A 16,758-nucleotide genomic window follows, 5' to 3' on the forward strand; every position below is an offset into this window, starting at 1 on the left:
TTAAATTACTTTGATGTTTAATTACTGGTTCACTACAGTTAATGTATTGTTAATAAATTGCTCAGTCTTTTATTTAAGATACAACTAGTGTCTTGAATTGATTATTCTCAGAGCTCCTGACTGATTGTTCAAACGTCTGGTTATAAACTATGTGAGTCAATTTTGAGGATCCTTGAAGGTTTTAGTTTTAATGTGTTGCAAATACAAAGACTGATTTGCTTCGGTTGTCTGTCTCATTGTCATGGCGTTACCAATTTAGTTCGGTAATTTGTCCTTTAAGCTGAAGCTAATCCCCACAGCTGCCAAGGTTAAGCCTTCACTGCAGCTCATAAAAAGACCATTTTGCTTAAAAAATTGAGCACTATGTCAAAACCCTCGCCCTGAAAAATAATTGAAGCTGAGACTGAGTTGAAAGTTTTGCTTGCTGAGATAGTTAGGTCGTTTCTGAAGATAATCATCGCCAAGGTTCTGAATAAAACATTCAAAATGAGCTGATGTCCCCAGCTGTTCTTGTAGAATCATAGAATCCCTACAGTGTGAAAGTGGGCCATTCAGCCCATCTAGACCACACCGACCTTCCAAAATGCATCCCACCCTGACCTCCCCCAACCCCCACCCCCATGCCATCTCAGTAACTCTGCATTTCCCATGGCCAATCCTACACATCCCTGGACATTATCAGCAATGGTAGCATGGCCACCTATTGACAGTTGACTCATACACTTACTTTCTGATGAGCACTTCCTTCATTAGGCTTTTATGGAGTGTACTTCTGTATTGTACAGAAAACAAACTTCTCCACCACCACTGGTGTCTGTTTGGACCAATGGCGTGAAACTGATTGTATGGTAGGATAGGCTAGACAGGCTAAATGGCCTCCATCTATTTCTACGATCTTACCCCCATTATGTTTTCCTTCTATTTAGTTGAAATTAAAATTGTTGTTTGTTATTAAAATGGAACTGTAAACCTATTTGTGCTTTACTATCTTCCTTACAGAATATTCAAGCGATACCAACACAGCCAATTCAAATTGCAAAGCAGCAGTACATTCGGGGTAACTATCCACCTTCGTTATAGTTTACCGTGAGCATCGCACAGGCCAGTTCGCTCTGGGAAGATGCTCTGTGCTGGTCACCTGCAGTGCCAGGCCTAAGGGCAGTTAGAAATAGATCATATTGGTGTGGGGTGGCAGTCACATTGGGAAAAGAATGACTTGCATTCATATAACGCCTTTCACAAACTCAAACACAACTTAAGCAATTTGCAGCCAGTGAAGTGCTTTTCAAAGTAGTCAGCAGCCAATAAGGATCCCATAAACAGCAATAAGATAATGATGGAATAATCTCTTTCACTGATATTACTTGATGGATAAATATTGACCAGGACGTCAAGAAAAGTCCCGAGGCTCAGAATCCCAGAATGATTACAGCACAGAAGGCCTGCACCAACTCACCTTCAAAATGACACTTGCATCAAAGAAGAAGGACATGGTGGCTGGTGGGTCTAGGAAGGGGTCTGTTGATATTCTAGGACATGTCACCATAAAAAAAGGAGGTTGGGTTGTGTGTTTTGAAAAGCATTAAGGTAGACAACTCCCCAGCACTTGATGGGATCTATCCCAGAATGCTGAGGGAGACAAGTGAGAAAATTGCTGGAGCCTTGTATGAAATCTTTGTCTCCTCTTTAGTCACAGGAGAGATCCCAGAGGATTGGGGAATAGTCAACATTGTTCCTTTGTTTAAGAAGAGCAACAGGGATAGTCTGGGAAATTACAGGCCGGTGAGCCTTAAGTCAGTGGTAGGGAAATTACTGGAGAAAAGTCTTAAGGACAGGAGTTAGTCATATTTGGAAAAATATGGTCTTATTACTGATAGGCTTTGTGCGGGGCAGGTTGTGTCTCACAAATTTTATTGAGTTTTCTTAGGAAAAGACAAAGATGATTGATGAGGGTAGGGCGGTGGATGTTGTCTACATGGACTTTAGCAAGGCCTTTGTCAGGGCCCCTCATGGCAGGCTGGTATTGTTGTTAAAGCAGAGAGTTGGTAAGAAGGTTACAGAAATGGCTTGGTCACAGAAGACAGAGAATAATGATGGAAAGGTGTTTTCTGACTGGAGATCCATGACCAGTGGTGTTCCACAGGGATCAGTGCTGGGATTCCTATTGTTTGTAATATATATAAATGATTTGGAGGAGAATGGAGGTGGTCTGATTAGTAACTTTGCGAATGACACAAAGATTGGAGACGCTGCAGATAGTGAGGAGGGTTTGCCAGAAGATGCAGCAGGATATTGATAGACTGCAGGAAGTTCCCAGAATAGGCATCTGGCCCCCCCATCTCACTCACTGCCGAAAGTTTCAAATATGAATGGGAATTATGAATCATTACTGGCTTGTTTTTATTTAAATCACTTGAACAATTGGGAACAGCAAATATAAATTTCAAAATGTCATCTGCAATTGTACTTACACTAAACCTAATCAAATTGTAATGACTCTCTTGAAAGAAAGAGAGTATTATGTAGAACTGCCTACATTTTCAGTATAAATAATTTATGTTCACTTAATTATAATTGATTGTATAATGTATAAATTAATGAACAGGGTCCTGCTGGTGAGAAAGAGCAGAGGTCAAAACAGTCAAATTCTTTTTAATATTTTCTGTGCTTTGTCTGAAAATCAAATAATTGATCATTTTAAATTTAGTTCAACGTCTATTGATGTTTTAAACAAATCGTGCTTGAGTAAACACTAATTAATGGATAAAATACCAGTCAAACGTTCCCAAACCAAGCTTCATTGTGAATCCAGATTTGAATAAAGATTCGTGCACTTTGTGTCTTTCACTGTGTCTCACACCTGTGCACACACACCATGGGTGCTAAAAGAAAGAAAAAAAAAGAAAATCACTATTTATCCTTTCACTATTTCTTCCCCTAATGTTGCTAAAAGCATTTATATAGTGTCCATAATAACCTCAGACCTTAAAGTGATCCTGGGCCTTTTTGGGTGTAATCCAAGAAATATGGCAGCTATTTGTTACACAACAAGTTCTAACAAGCAGCAATTAGATACCTGATCAGTTAATCAGCTCCCTCTGATTTGGTTGAATGTTTACTGCTGTGTCCTTCTTTCAAGTTGTGCGAAGGGGATGTGTTCACCCACCTGAAAGGAAAGGCATGAGATTTTACCTGAAAGTCAGCACCTCCCGAGATGGAGTTTAATTCAGATAAATGCGAGGTGCTGCATTTTGGGAAAGCAAATCTTAGCAGGACTTGTACACTTAATGGTAAGGTGCTAGGGAGTGTTGCTGTACAAAGAGACCTTGGAATGCAGGTACATAGCTCCTTGATAGTGAAGAAGGCGTTTGGTATGCTTTCCTTTATTGGTCAAAGTATTGTGTACAGGAGTTGGGAGGTCATGTTGCAGCTGTACAGGACATTAGTTAGGCCACTGTTGGAATATTGCGTGCAATTCTGGTCTCCTTCCTATCGGAAAGATGTTGTGAAACTTGAAAGGGTTCAGAAAAGATTTACAAGGATGTTGCCAGAGTTGGAGGATCTGAGCTACAGGGAGAGGCTGAACAGGCTGGGGCTGCTTTCCCTGGAGCGTCGGAGGCTAAGGGGTGACCTTATAGAGGTTTACAAAATTATGAGGGGCATGGATAGGATAAATAGACAAAGTCTTTTCCCTGGGGTCGGGGAGTCCAGAACTAGAGGGCATAGGCTTAGGGTGCTGGTCGGCATGGATGGGTTGGACTGAAGGGTCTGTTTCCATGCTGTACATCTCTATGACTCTATGAGATGGAGTTTAATTTAGATAAATGTGAGGTGTTGCACTTAGGAAAGGAAACTAGGGCAGGACTTCTACACTTAATGGTAAGGTCCTGGAGAGTATTGCTGAATAAAGAGACCTTGGAGTGCAGATTCATAGTTCCTTGAAACTAGGACAGTGAAGAAGGCGTTTGGTATGAATTCCTTTATTGGTCAGAGCACTGAGTATAGGGGTTGGGAGGTCATGTTGTGACTGTACTGGACATTGGTTAGGCCACTTTCAGAATACTGCGTACAATTCTGGTCACCCTTCTATTGGAAAGATGTTGTGAAGCTTGGAGGGGTGCAGAAAAAAAGAAAGGTTTACAATGAAGTTGCCAGGGTTGGAGGGTTTGAGCTATAGGGAGAGACTGATAATGCTATTTTCTCAGGAATGTTGGAGGCAGAGGGGTACCTTATAGAGGTTTATGAAGTCATGAGGGGCATGGACAGGGTGAGTAACCTTTTCCCTTGGGTGGGGTCTCCAAAAAAGAGGGCATAGGTTTAAGGTGAGAGGGGAAAGTTTTAAAAGGAAGATTTAAAAGTGTAACTTTTTCACACAGAGGATGGTGCGTGTGCAGAACGTACTATCAGAGGATGTGGTGGAGGAAAGTATAATTTCAACATTTAAAAAAGCATTTGGATAGGTATATGCTTAGAAGTGATTTAGAGGGGTATGGGCCAAGTGCAGGCAAATAGGACCAGGTCAGAGTAGGCTATCTGGTCGGTATGGACGAGTTGGACCGAAGGGTCTGTTTCTGTGCTGCATGACTCCATGACTGTATGAATGCGGCACTGTCGTAGATGCTGATTTTTCAACCTGGGTTTGAATTGTTTGCTTGCTCAGGTGGAAGCATGGAAGACAGGAGCAGGAGTAGGCCATTTGACCCTTCAAGCCTGCTATGCCATTCAATAAGATCATGGCTGATCATTGAGCTCAATACTCTAAACCTGCCCTCTCACTTTATCCCTTGATCCCTTTAGCCTTAAGAGCTATATCTGCCTCATTCTTGAAAGCATCGTGTTTTGGCCTCAGCTGCTTTCTATGGTAGTGCATTCCTCCAGCTCACCACTCTCTGGATGAAGTAATCTCTCCTCATCTCAGTCCTAAAAGGTTTATCCCTTATCTTAAACATATAAACCTCTTACTATTGTAGGAAGAACAGAACGTATGTTGCTGTGGTAGTTTGACTTCACTGATATGACTCAAAAATATATAAATTAGCATTAATGTGTTGTTTATGGGATCTTACTAGGTGTGAAGTTGCTTGATGTGTTTGCCTACATGATACTAATTGTACTTCAAAAATGTCAATCCATTGGTTGTGAAACACGTGGCTCCCTGAGGACATGCAAGTTGCTAAATGAATGCAGCCATTCAATGAAGTCATTGGATTCACAAAACTGTATGATAAAGAAGAAAGATACACTTTTTTATGCAGAATCTCTGCATGTCCCAAAGTGGTCCACAGTCATTGACATACTATTTAATGTCGTGAATCAGACCAATTTCGAGAGAATTAAAGAGTTCCCTGTGTTCTGTTTGGTTGCAGAAAGGGAACCTGAAATGGTGCTGATTTCACCGAGAAGCGTGTTTGTTTCATCAGATGGCTGGACCTTTCTGGCAGCGGGTAAGTGTTGATTGTCAGAATGTAATACACACTGAATCCCGCTCCACACCGACTTTCCGTTTGCTTGATACTTTGCTGTGTACATGACTGAGACTAGAAGCAATTAATATTTCTGCTATCCATCAATTCCCCCTGATACTGAGGTAACACCAATGGAATCTATATCCCTAGATTCCAGATCACACTGCAGGATATTCCATTCCTTCATGAGATTAGATTCCCTTCAGTATGGAAACAGGCCCTTCAGCCCAACAAGTCCACACTGACCATCCAAAGATTAACCCACCCAGACTCATTCCCCTACCTTACATTTACTAATGCACTTAACACTACGGGCAATTTAGCATAGCCAATTCACCTGAGCTGCATATCTTTGGATTGTGGGAGGAAACTGGAGCACCCGGAGGAAACCCATGCAGACACGGGGAGAATGTGCAAACTCCACACAGACAGTTGCCCAAGGTGGGAATCGAACCCAGGTCCCTGGCGCTGTAAGGCTGCAGTGCTAACCACTGAACCACTGTGCTGCCCCAATAGTCCTGACATACTTAAATAAAGTCACAGGACCCTCTGGTCTAACCCAGATGACGGTGTTCTCTACAGCTGTGATGTGAATTCACTACTGGCACATTTGGATTGTCTCAGCTTAGATATGTGCTTGGTAACAGTGCCCAGCTCAACCTCATCATCACCTTCCTTGACTCCTCCGTTGCTCTGTGCTTTCAGCCCGCTTGTCTGTCATTCAGTCCTGCCATTTTTTCCGATGACCCCCCCATTGTGAAGACAGCAGACATTGTTAATCTTCCCCTGCCCAGTCTGCTGCCCAGCATTTCCATTCCCCCCTCTGTGACCACTGCCCGGGGCTGAATCAAACCTTTGGCAGTCTCAACCCCACCCTGATCATTTCAGCGCATTTCTTTCTGTTTTTGATATTTTGCTGGATTTTAGGGATCAGCCTTTATTGCCCGTTGCTAATTGCGCCAGAGACGATATGGTGAGCTTCCTTCTTGAACATGAAGAATAGCCGGTTCAGGCCTTCGAGACTGCTGTATCGTTCAGTACAATCATGGCTGATCTAATCTCTTGGCCTCAACTCCACTTGCCTGCCCACTCCCCATAATCCTTCCACCCATTTACTGATTACAAATCTGTCGATCTGCTCCTTAAATGTTCTCAATGTCCCAGCATCAACTGCAATCTGAGTAGTGAGTTCCACAAATTCACAACTCTTTAAGAGAAGTAATTTCTCCTCATCTATGTCTTACATCCCTTATCCTAAAACGTATTCTTACGCCCCTTATCCCAAAACTGTGGCCTCTCGTTCTGGGTTGCCCCACACGAGGAAACATGCTCTCTACGTCTACTTTCTCAATCCCCTTTAGCACCGAATATACCTCAATGATATCTCCTCTTATTCTTCTAAACTCGCGAGAGTATAGGTCTAAACTGTGCAATGTCTCTTCCCAAGACATTGGAAATCTCTGCCACAAATAGATATTTCTCCATATTATATTCCATCTGCCAATTACTTGCCCACTCTGTGAAGCAGTCCATATCTCTTTCTAGCCTCTTTGGTCGTGCCCCCTGGAGCTATGTTGCTACCTCTCCATACTTTTCCTACGTGAACATAGTCTGTTTTGTTTCCTGTACACCTCTTGGGACACTTAACTGGCATTAACAATGCTATATAAATTCAAGTTGTCACAGTCTGAAGCAACATAAATAATGCCTGACAAAGATAATACATGTTTTAAAAAGGAAACAAATTGCAGTCCCCTGATTTTGTGGCTCATGTGAGATTCCAGACAGTCCAAGGAGCACAATTTAGAAATTGGTTGTGAGAAGTGCTTTTCTGTATTCCTTCTTGGGATGTGGGTGTTACTGACACTGGGACTGAGTGGCTTGCTGGGGCCTTTTCAGGGACAGTTCAGAGTCAACTGACAAAGGAATAATGATGCCACCAATGACTAAAATTATAGATGTGCATCTTATCCGCTAGTTCATCGGGAAATGCAGGCAGAGGCAGGGGGTAAGTATGAAGGTTTACCAAATACTTGGTGGAATTTAATGAGTGAACAGAAGGGAAGGGAAATGAAGCTGCAAGCTAGAGTGAGATATATCACACCTCTCAGTAACATCACAGAGTATTCCACACACCATATGTGTTACTGAAGTACTGTGATTGTTGTGTGGGCAAGTGCAGCAGCTATTTTGCAAGTTCTTGCAATAGACAATGGAACGGCTGAGTGTCTGTGTTTATCTCTTTCTTCCTTGGTTAAAGGGCAGGTCTGTGGGCCAGAAGACAAATCCTCCTGCTTTGAAATATCCACATGGGAGTCTTTAATAATAACCAGAGGAGACTGAGCCCAGCATGGAGGAGATCAAACCCCTATGGGGAGTGCGAGCCAAGAATGGCTAAGCTTTAATGTTGAATTTTAAAATTTGTTTCCTTATTTTTCTTTGATTAGATTCCCTATGGTGTGGAAACAGGCCCTTCGGCCCAACCAGTCCACACCAACCCTCAGAAGAGTAACCCATCCAGACCCATTTTCCCTCTGACTAATGCACCTAACATTATGGGCAATTTAGCATGGCCAATTCACCTGACCTGTACATCTTTGGACTGTGGGAGGAAACCGGAGCACCCGGAGGAAATCCGCGCAGACACGGGGAGAACGTGCAAACTCCACACAGACAGTCACCCAAGGCTGGAATTGAACCTGGGACTCTGGGGCAGCAGTGCTAACCACTGAGCCACCATGGCACCCCTAGGATTTTGTACCTCGGTACCTTTGTACCTGAGATGGCACAGGGAATGGCGACTTTGTATACTTATCACTGTACTCCTGTATCCGCGTACTTGAGTATGTGTGACAATAAAACCTAATTCTAATTCTAGATGGGACCTTTCTTTAACCAATGGACAACACCTCTGATAAGCAGTAATAATTCAGCCATACTCCTGAGTAATATCTCGGTGCTTCAGATCATTTTAAAGAAACCTGCTTTGAACACACCTGGAGCTGGTAGAATCGAACCTGGGCCTCCTACCCAGAGGTAGAGACATTACCACTGCTCCTCAAGACCCCTTGGATGTTGAACCTGCATAGGGAGACGTGTCTGGATTTCAGATCCTATACTTTAAATACTCAGCCATAACTGCATACTGTCAGATGAGTTTAAACTCTGTCAATTAGGAGTGCCAGTGGTCAGCAGCTTTCAATAACAGAAGCTTCACACAATCCATATGGAGAGACATGGCATAATGAAAGGGAAGATGCTGACTCAGTGTTTCTGTTACTGGTCTAGTTATCCCAAAGGCTCTGGTGATATTTTTGATTTGATTTATTGTAGTTGCATGTACCTAAATACAATGAAAAGCTTTGTTGGGTTCAAAGCCATAGAGACGTAGGACTCAGATTGTAAAAACCTGGAATTGAAAACTCGTCTCAACAATGGTGACCTTAAATCTATCACTTATTATTGTGAAAATGGGTTCACTAACGACCCTTAGAGAATGAAATCTGTTCTCCTCACCTTATTTGGCTGAAATGTGACTCTGAACACACAGCAGTGTGTTTTTTAAAAATTCATTCGTGGAATGTGAGTATTGTGGGCTAGACCTGAACTTATGTCTGTTCCTAATTGCCCTTGCACTGAGTGGCTCTCGAGGCCATTTCAGAGGGTAATTAAGAGCTACTGTGGGCTTGAAGTCACATGTAGGCCAGACCGGGAGAGGATGGTAGATTTCCTTCCGGAAAGGACATCATGAAGCAAATCGGGTTTTATGACAATCGAATACGATGTTTTTTTTCTTGCAGAAACCTTAGTCTGGATCTCTGTATTACTAGGCCAGTGACAGGAGCACCGTGTCACACCTCCCCTCTTACTTGTCCTGTGAAATGGCCGAACAAGTTATTCAGTTGAAGGGCAATCGGGGTGGGCAACAAATGCTGGCTTTGCCTGAAATGCCCACCCCCACCATGAAAGAATAAAGGAGAGGAAAATATTCCTTTTTTTTTTCTAAAAGCTTATTGTAGAATAAAGGAAAAAAAAAGTTAGGAAAAGAATAAAGTTATACAAGTTGTAAAAACGTTATAGGAAGTAATAAAGGAAAGGAAAAGTTCCTGTTTTTTCCTAATAACATTATTGAAGCATTGTAAGAGTGAGGCAGATGACCTTTGGAAATGCTGCTGCTGCTGCTTCAGCAGACAAGATGCTGAGCGGCTACAAACAGATCTGGAGCTCGCTGTTTCCAATAAATGGATGACCCCTCAGCAGCAGGCCAGTGAAGCAACTCGACCATTGAGAGTGGGGCTTCGAGCCTGTGTGTTTGGCTGAAGTTTGTTATACTTTGGTCACAGATGGTTTGTGGTGAGTTACACAGGTGGCTCAGTGGTTAGCATGGCTGCCTCAGGGAGCCAGGTTCAATCCCACCCTCAGGTGACTGTCTGCGTGCAGTTTGCACATCCTCCCTGTGTCTGTGTGAGTTTCCTTCCACAGTCTAAAGATGTACACATTAGGTGGATTGGCCATTTACATTGCCCATAGTGTTCAGGGGTGTGCGGGCTAGCCGTGGGAAATGCGTGGTTACAGGGATGTGGTTTTGGGTTGGATGCTCTTCAGAGGTCAGTGTGGACTTGATGGGCCAAATGGCTTACTTCCACACTGTAGGGATTCTATGATAATGTGAAGTTGACTCTCACAATGGACAGCAGCATATCGACATCAACACGTCCATCTGGTGTTGCTGGATAACTGTCAGTCTCATTTTACAAATTGGCTAGTTAGGAACAGGAGCAGGCTATTCAGTCCCTCAAGCCGCTCTGCAGTTCAATAAGGTTCTGGCTGATTCGGTTGTGGCCTCAGCTCTACTCTCCCACCTACACACCCAGTCCGGGAGTCTTTGTGTGTCAAATATCTACCTGCCCCCACCTCCCAGTCTCCTCGGCTCTTTGGGCAAGAGAGTTCCCCACATCCATAACCTTCTGAACAAAACAAAATTCACCTCATCTTATATATGTCAATAAGATCATGTCTCATTCTTGTAAACTCCAATGGATGCAGATCGAGCTTGTCCAAACTTTCCTGATAAGATTTGAAGAATGAGTCTAAATCAGGATGAGGAATCAACAGTCAGATGAGATATGTTTTAGCTGTATAAAGCACTGTGTAGACCTGATCTGCAGTTCTGGGCACCACACCTTACAAAGGAGGTAGTGAGTGTGGTGCTGGAAAAGCGTAGCTGGTCAGGGAGCATCCGAGAAGCAGGGGAATCGACGTTTCGGGCAAAAGCCCTTTATTGAGCTTATGCTTGAAACGTCAATTCTCTTGCTCCTCGGATGCCGCCTGACCTGCTGTGCTTTTCCAGCACCACATTCTCGACTCTGATCTCCAGCATCTGCAGTCCTCACTTTCTCCTAAAGGAGGTAGTGACCTTGGGGCTAAGGTGGCGTGGTTGTACCAGAATTAATATTGGATTATAAGAGCTAGGGCTGGATTCCCTCGAATTTAGAAGGTTAAGTGATTTGATCAAAGATCGTAAGGGGAGCAGAATAGATTGAGTAGATTGGGAGGAACTATTCCTTCTGGTTGGAGAAGTTTTGCGCTAGTAGGCAAGCAGCTCAATAAATTAGAGACTGAGCTTTCAGGAGTGACATTAGGGAACCATTTCCACACGGAAGGAATGGTAGAGGTTTGGAACACCTTTCTACAATGGGCCATAACATCGGAATAATTGTTAACATTACATCTGCGATTGATAAATGTTTGTTATCCTTCAATACGAATGGACATTGGGAGTCGATGGGTGTAAAGAATTAGCTTACAGATCAGTGTGGCATCATTGACTGGCGGAAGGACAGGCTAGAGGGGCTGAATGGCCTCTTTGATTTGATGTTTGGAAGTGGAGGGAGCTGGCCATTGGATTATTTTAATAAAGTTGGTGACATTGAATCATTGGAAGGAGAACGTTGGAGAGCAGTGCTTGTGGTCAAGGTTGATAAATATGGCAGTCGGATCCTACAAATGGCTTCTTCTCCTGTTTTGGCAGTCAATCGATGATAAAATGTCTGCTAAACCTTTAAATAATGCAGATCTTGTGGAGTGGTCTGCAATTTCCATGCCTGTTCCTGACCATAAGTATTAATAAGTAATGATAAGTAATGCTCCTTCCAAAATACTTAAATCTTTCTTTTGGTCAGTCCAAAGTATTGCCCAATTCTTCATTTCTGCCAATAATGCTGCCTCGATCACAAATGTGAAGACTGCCAAATGTTTGCTGCTTTTCCAACTGAGTCTATACCACAATTCCTTCATCCTTTCTGTCATTCCAATCAACTATTCCTGGTCATTTCCTTCTCGAAGCCCCCGCCCCCCAACTTCCCAAAATAAAACTAAACACAGTGCTATTGCTGCAATCAGATAAAGGTGCTGTGTTAGCAGTTCCTTCTTTCAACATTCTATTGATTAAAGCAAGACAACAGAATCGTAGGATTATTATGGTGTAGATGGAAGGCATTTGGCCCATCCTGCCTGTACTAGCTTTCCAAATGAGCATCCCCACCCACTTCCCGCCATTTTCCTGCTCTCTGTAATCTCATGGCCCAGCAGATCTCCAGTTTGACCATCTCCGAAAAGCTGAAGGATCAACCCTGGTTCAATGAAAAGTGCAGAAGGCTATGTCAGGAGAAGCCTGTCAATGTAGCAATGTCTTTAAAAACTTGTTCACGGGCTGTTTAGCTAGACCAGCATTCACTGCCCATCTCTAATTGTCTAGGTCAGGGGTCAATCACATTGCCATGGACCTGGAGTCACTTGTAGGCCACATCACTGAGATCATGGCTGATCTGATAACCCGTAAAACATTCCTGTCTTTTCCCATAACCTTTGATCTCCTTCCAGCTCACTCACAGCTGACAGGTCTCTGTGGTAAAGAACTCACAGCAATGTAGTTGACTCTTAACTGCCCTGTGGACAACTCGGAATGGGCAATAGATACTGGCCTCGCCAGAGACACCCTCATCCCTCGAGTCAATTACCTTTGAAATAAAGATCAACATTCCATTTGCCTTCCCTATTACCCACTGAACCTGGATGCTAGCTTTTTGTGGTTCATGGACGAGGACTGTCTAATCCCTCTGTTGTGGAGCTTTCTGCAGTCTTTCACCATTTATATAATATTCAGCTATTCCTGCCTTCCAGCCAAAGTGCAGCTCCTCACGTTTTTAGACATTGTATTCCATTTGCCAGGGTTTTGTGCATTTGCTTAATGTGTCCATAACCCTCAGCAGGTTCCTTGTGTCATCCTCACCACTTGCTTCTCATCCACAAAGCCGGTTACCATTTCAAAGTTCCTTTGTGTACTCCTCTGAGACCTCCTCTTTAATTTGCACAACTAATCACGTCCTTATTGTTATTAAATGTTTGCATAATTAATAAGCAATGCTGTTATCAATACAGTTTTATCTTACTAATACATGTTTAGATTATTGATATTTATCTTATTAATATGTGTTTGAATTACTAATACATGATCGTATTATTAATTCATGATGATCTTATTAAGATGTATTCAGTACAACAACAAACAGTTTAATGGTTGACTGGGAAAAGGCATCACTCAGGACAAGGACAGCAGAGAAGACAAGTTACAGAGCACTGGGGAAGGTGACCCCAGGGGTTTGGGAACAGATGTGCTGAGACATGGCCTTAGCTGGCTCTTATTCCATAGGTAGAAGTTGGAATCTCTGAAGAGGGGAGAATTGGGAAGCTGACTCACAGTCAAAGAGAACGCTGGTGCCTCTTTCAGGCAGTGTTTAGTGGAGAGGGGGGAGGGGGATGGAGTTGGTGTGCAGACATCAGAGTTTGTGGAGGCGAATGGATCACAGTGGCTTCTAACTCCTCAGTATTTAGCTGGACAAAACTGGGTTTCATTCAGGACAGGATGTCTGCTGGCCAGCCGAGCAACACAGAGTCAGTGATGGGGCTGGGAGAGGGATAGTGATGGGGTCAGAGATGAACAGTGATGGGAATCAGAGAGAGACAGTGATGGGGGTGGGAGAGGGACAGTGATGGGGTGGGAGAGGGACAGTGATGGGGTGAGGGAGAGGGAGAGGGACGGCGATGGGGGTGGGAGAGAGGGACGGCGATGGGGGTGGGAGAGAGGGACGGCGATGGGGGTGGGAGAGAGGGACGGCGATGGGGGTGGGAGAGAGGGACGGCGATGGGGGTGGGAGAGAGGGACGGCGATGGGGGTGGGAGAGAGGGACGGCGATGGGGGTGGGAGAGAGGGACGGCGATGGGGGTGGGAGAGAGGGACGGCGATGGGGGTGGGAGAGAGGGACGGCGATGGGGGTGGGAGAGAGGGACGGCGATGGGGGTGGGAGAGAGGGACGGCGATGGGGGTGGGAGAGAGGGACGGCGATGGGGGTGGGAGAGAGGGACGGCGATGGGGGTGGGAGAGAGGGACGGCGATGGGGGTGGGAGAGAGGGACGGCGATGGGGGTGGGAGAGAGGGACGGCGATGGGGGTGGGAGAGAGGGACGGCGATGGGGGTGGGAGAGAGGGACGGCGATGGGGGTGGGAGAGAGGGACGGCGATGGGGGTGGGAGAGAGGGACGGCGATGGGGGTGGGAGAGAGGGACGGCGATGGGGGTGGGAGAGAGGGACGGCGATGGGGGTGGGAGAGAGGGACGGCGATGGGGGTGGGAGAGAGGGACGGCGATGGGGGTGGGAGAGAGGGACGGCGATGGGGGTGGGAGAGAGGGACGGCGATGGGGGTGGGAGAGAGGGACGGCGATGGGGGTGGGAGAGAGGGACGGCGATGGGGGTGGGAGAGAGGGACGGCGATGGGGGTGGGAGAGAGGGACGGCGATGGGGGTGGGAGAGAGGGACGGCGATGGGGGTGGGAGAGAGGGACGGCGATGGGGGTGGGAGAGAGGGACGGCGATGGGGGTGGGAGAGAGGGACGGCGATGGGGGTGGGAGAGAGGGACGGCGATGGGGGTGGGAGAGAGGGACGGCGATGGGGGTGGGAGAGAGGGACGGCGATGGGGGTGGGAGAGAGGGACGGCGATGGGGGTGGGAGAGAGGGACGGCGATGGGGGTGGGAGAGAGGGACGGCGATGGGGGTGGGAGAGAGGGACGGCGATGGGGGTGGGAGAGAGGGACGGCGATGGGGGTGGGAGAGAGGGACGGCGATGGGGGTGGGAGAGAGGGACGGCGATGGGGGTGGGAGAGAGGGACGGCGATGGGGGTGGGAGAGAGGGACGGCGATGGGGGTGGGAGAGAGGGACGGCGATGGGGGTGGGAGAGAGGGACGGCGATGGGGGTGGGAGAGAGGGACGGCGATGGGGGTGGGAGAGAGGGACGGCGATGGGGGTGGGAGAGAGGGACGGCGATGGGGGTGGGAGAGAGGGACGGCGATGGGGGTGGGAGAGAGGGACGGCGATGGGGGTGGGAGAGAGGGACGGCGATGGGGGTGGGAGAGAGGGACGGCGATGGGGGTGGGAGAGAGGGACGGCGATGGGGGTGGGAGAGAGGGACGGCGATGGGGGTGGGAGAGAGGGACGGCGATGGGGGTGGGAGAGAGGGACGGCGATGGGGGTGGGAGAGAGGGACGGCGATGGGGGTGGGAGAGAGGGACGGCGATGGGGGTGGGAGAGAGGGACGGCGATGGGGGTGGGAGAGAGGGACGGCGATGGGGGTGGGAGAGAGGGACGGCGATGGGGGTGGGAGAGAGGGACGGCGATGGGGGTGGGAGAGAGGGACGGCGATGGGGGTGGGAGAGAGGGACGGCGATGGGGGTGGGAGAGAGGGACGGCGATGGGGGTGGGAGAGAGGGACGGCGATGGGGGTGGGAGAGAGGGACGGCGATGGGGGTGGGAGAGAGGGACGGCGATGGGGGTGGGAGAGAGGGACGGCGATGGGGGTGGGAGAGAGGGACGGCGATGGGGGTGGGAGAGAGGGACGGCGATGGGGGTGGGAGAGAGGGACGGCGATGGGGGTGGGAGAGAGGGACGGCGATGGGGGTGGGAGAGAGGGACGGCGATGGGGGTGGGAGAGAGGGACGGCGATGGGGGTGGGAGAGAGGGACGGCGATGGGGGTGGGAGAGAGGGACGGCGATGGGGGTGGGAGAGAGGGACGGCGATGGGGGTGGGAGAGAGGGACGGCGATGGGGGTGGGAGAGAGGGACGGCGATGGGGGTGGGAGAGAGGGACGGCGATGGGGGTGGGAGAGAGGGACGGCGATGGGGGTGGGAGAGAGGGACGGCGATGGGGGTGGGAGAGAGGGACGGCGATGGGGGTGGGAGAGAGGGACGGCGATGGGGGTGGGAGAGAGGGACGGCGATGGGGGTGGGAGAGAGGGACGGCGATGGGGGTGGGAGAGAGGGACGGCGATGGGGGTGGGAGAGAGGGACGGCGATGGGGGTGGGAGAGGAACAATGGTATAGAGCTGGATGCGTTCAGTGGACTTGTGCAAGAACTCTGAATCACAACTCTGTTACAGTGTAGAAAGAGACCATTCAGCGCATCATATATAATGCAATATGACCATCAGGAGAGGGTTGAACCTAAATCCATAATGGGTTTTAGAGGTTAGAATCATTTGTCTGAAAATTAATATTTTAATAAATTACTTTCTTTGTCCATTGTTGGAGTTCAGTACAATAACAAATCCATTGCTTTAGTTGGACCTGCTTTAGTTAAGGATTATTTGAAAGCATTCAGTCATGGGAACTCCTATGGTGGAAACAGAGAGTCATATTCATTGAATGGAAGTCACTACAAGTGAATTATGGTGAAATGGTGCCAGTTGTGTGTATATGTCACAGTATGGAAGGATTTTCCCTGGAGCCCCTGTCCCTGTGGCTGCATTGGCCCCTGCTCCACGGATGCTGCCTGACCTGCTGTGCTTTTCCAGCACCACTCTCATCTAGACTCTGGGTTTAGTGGGCTGCCATTGATGACAATGCAGCGAGACTGGTATTTAATCAGCAAGTTCCACTGGTGTTACACAGGTGGCCACCCTGGCAGTGTGCAGCAGAAAGTGAGGGTACAACCTGGAAGGCCTAGAACTTCATACATAGGCTTTCTGACCAAGACAAAATGTGCTAGAGGAACTCAGCAGGTCTTGGCAGTGTCTGTGGAGATAGAAACAAAGGAAAGTTTTCAAGTCTTCAAAGCTTTTCAGAAGAACAATCATAGTGGACTCAAAACATTGACTCTGTTTTTCTCTCTCCACTGCCAAACCTGCTGAGTTTCTCCAGGATTCTCAGTGTTTGTTTCAGATTTCCAGCATCCGCAGTGTTTTG

The 16,758-nt window shown here is 47.3% G+C and overlaps 1 protein-coding gene across 1 annotated transcript in view; it reads left to right on the plus strand.

The window, feature by feature from the left end:
* poln (polymerase (DNA directed) nu) overlaps positions 1 to 16,758 on the plus strand; it is a 319,906-nt gene that overhangs the window by 177,614 nt on the left and 125,534 nt on the right. The window contains exons 17-18 of the mRNA XM_043704174.1: positions 1,000 to 1,057; positions 5,367 to 5,444. Of these exons, the coding sequence (XP_043560109.1) occupies positions 1,000 to 1,057; positions 5,367 to 5,444 (136 nt within the window). The remainder of the gene's footprint in view (positions 1 to 999; positions 1,058 to 5,366; positions 5,445 to 16,758) is intronic.

The sequence above is a fragment of the Chiloscyllium plagiosum genome, chromosome 2 (assembly GCF_004010195.1).
Source record: "Chiloscyllium plagiosum isolate BGI_BamShark_2017 chromosome 2, ASM401019v2, whole genome shotgun sequence".
Classification (NCBI taxonomy): Eukaryota; Metazoa; Chordata; class Chondrichthyes; order Orectolobiformes; family Hemiscylliidae; genus Chiloscyllium; species Chiloscyllium plagiosum.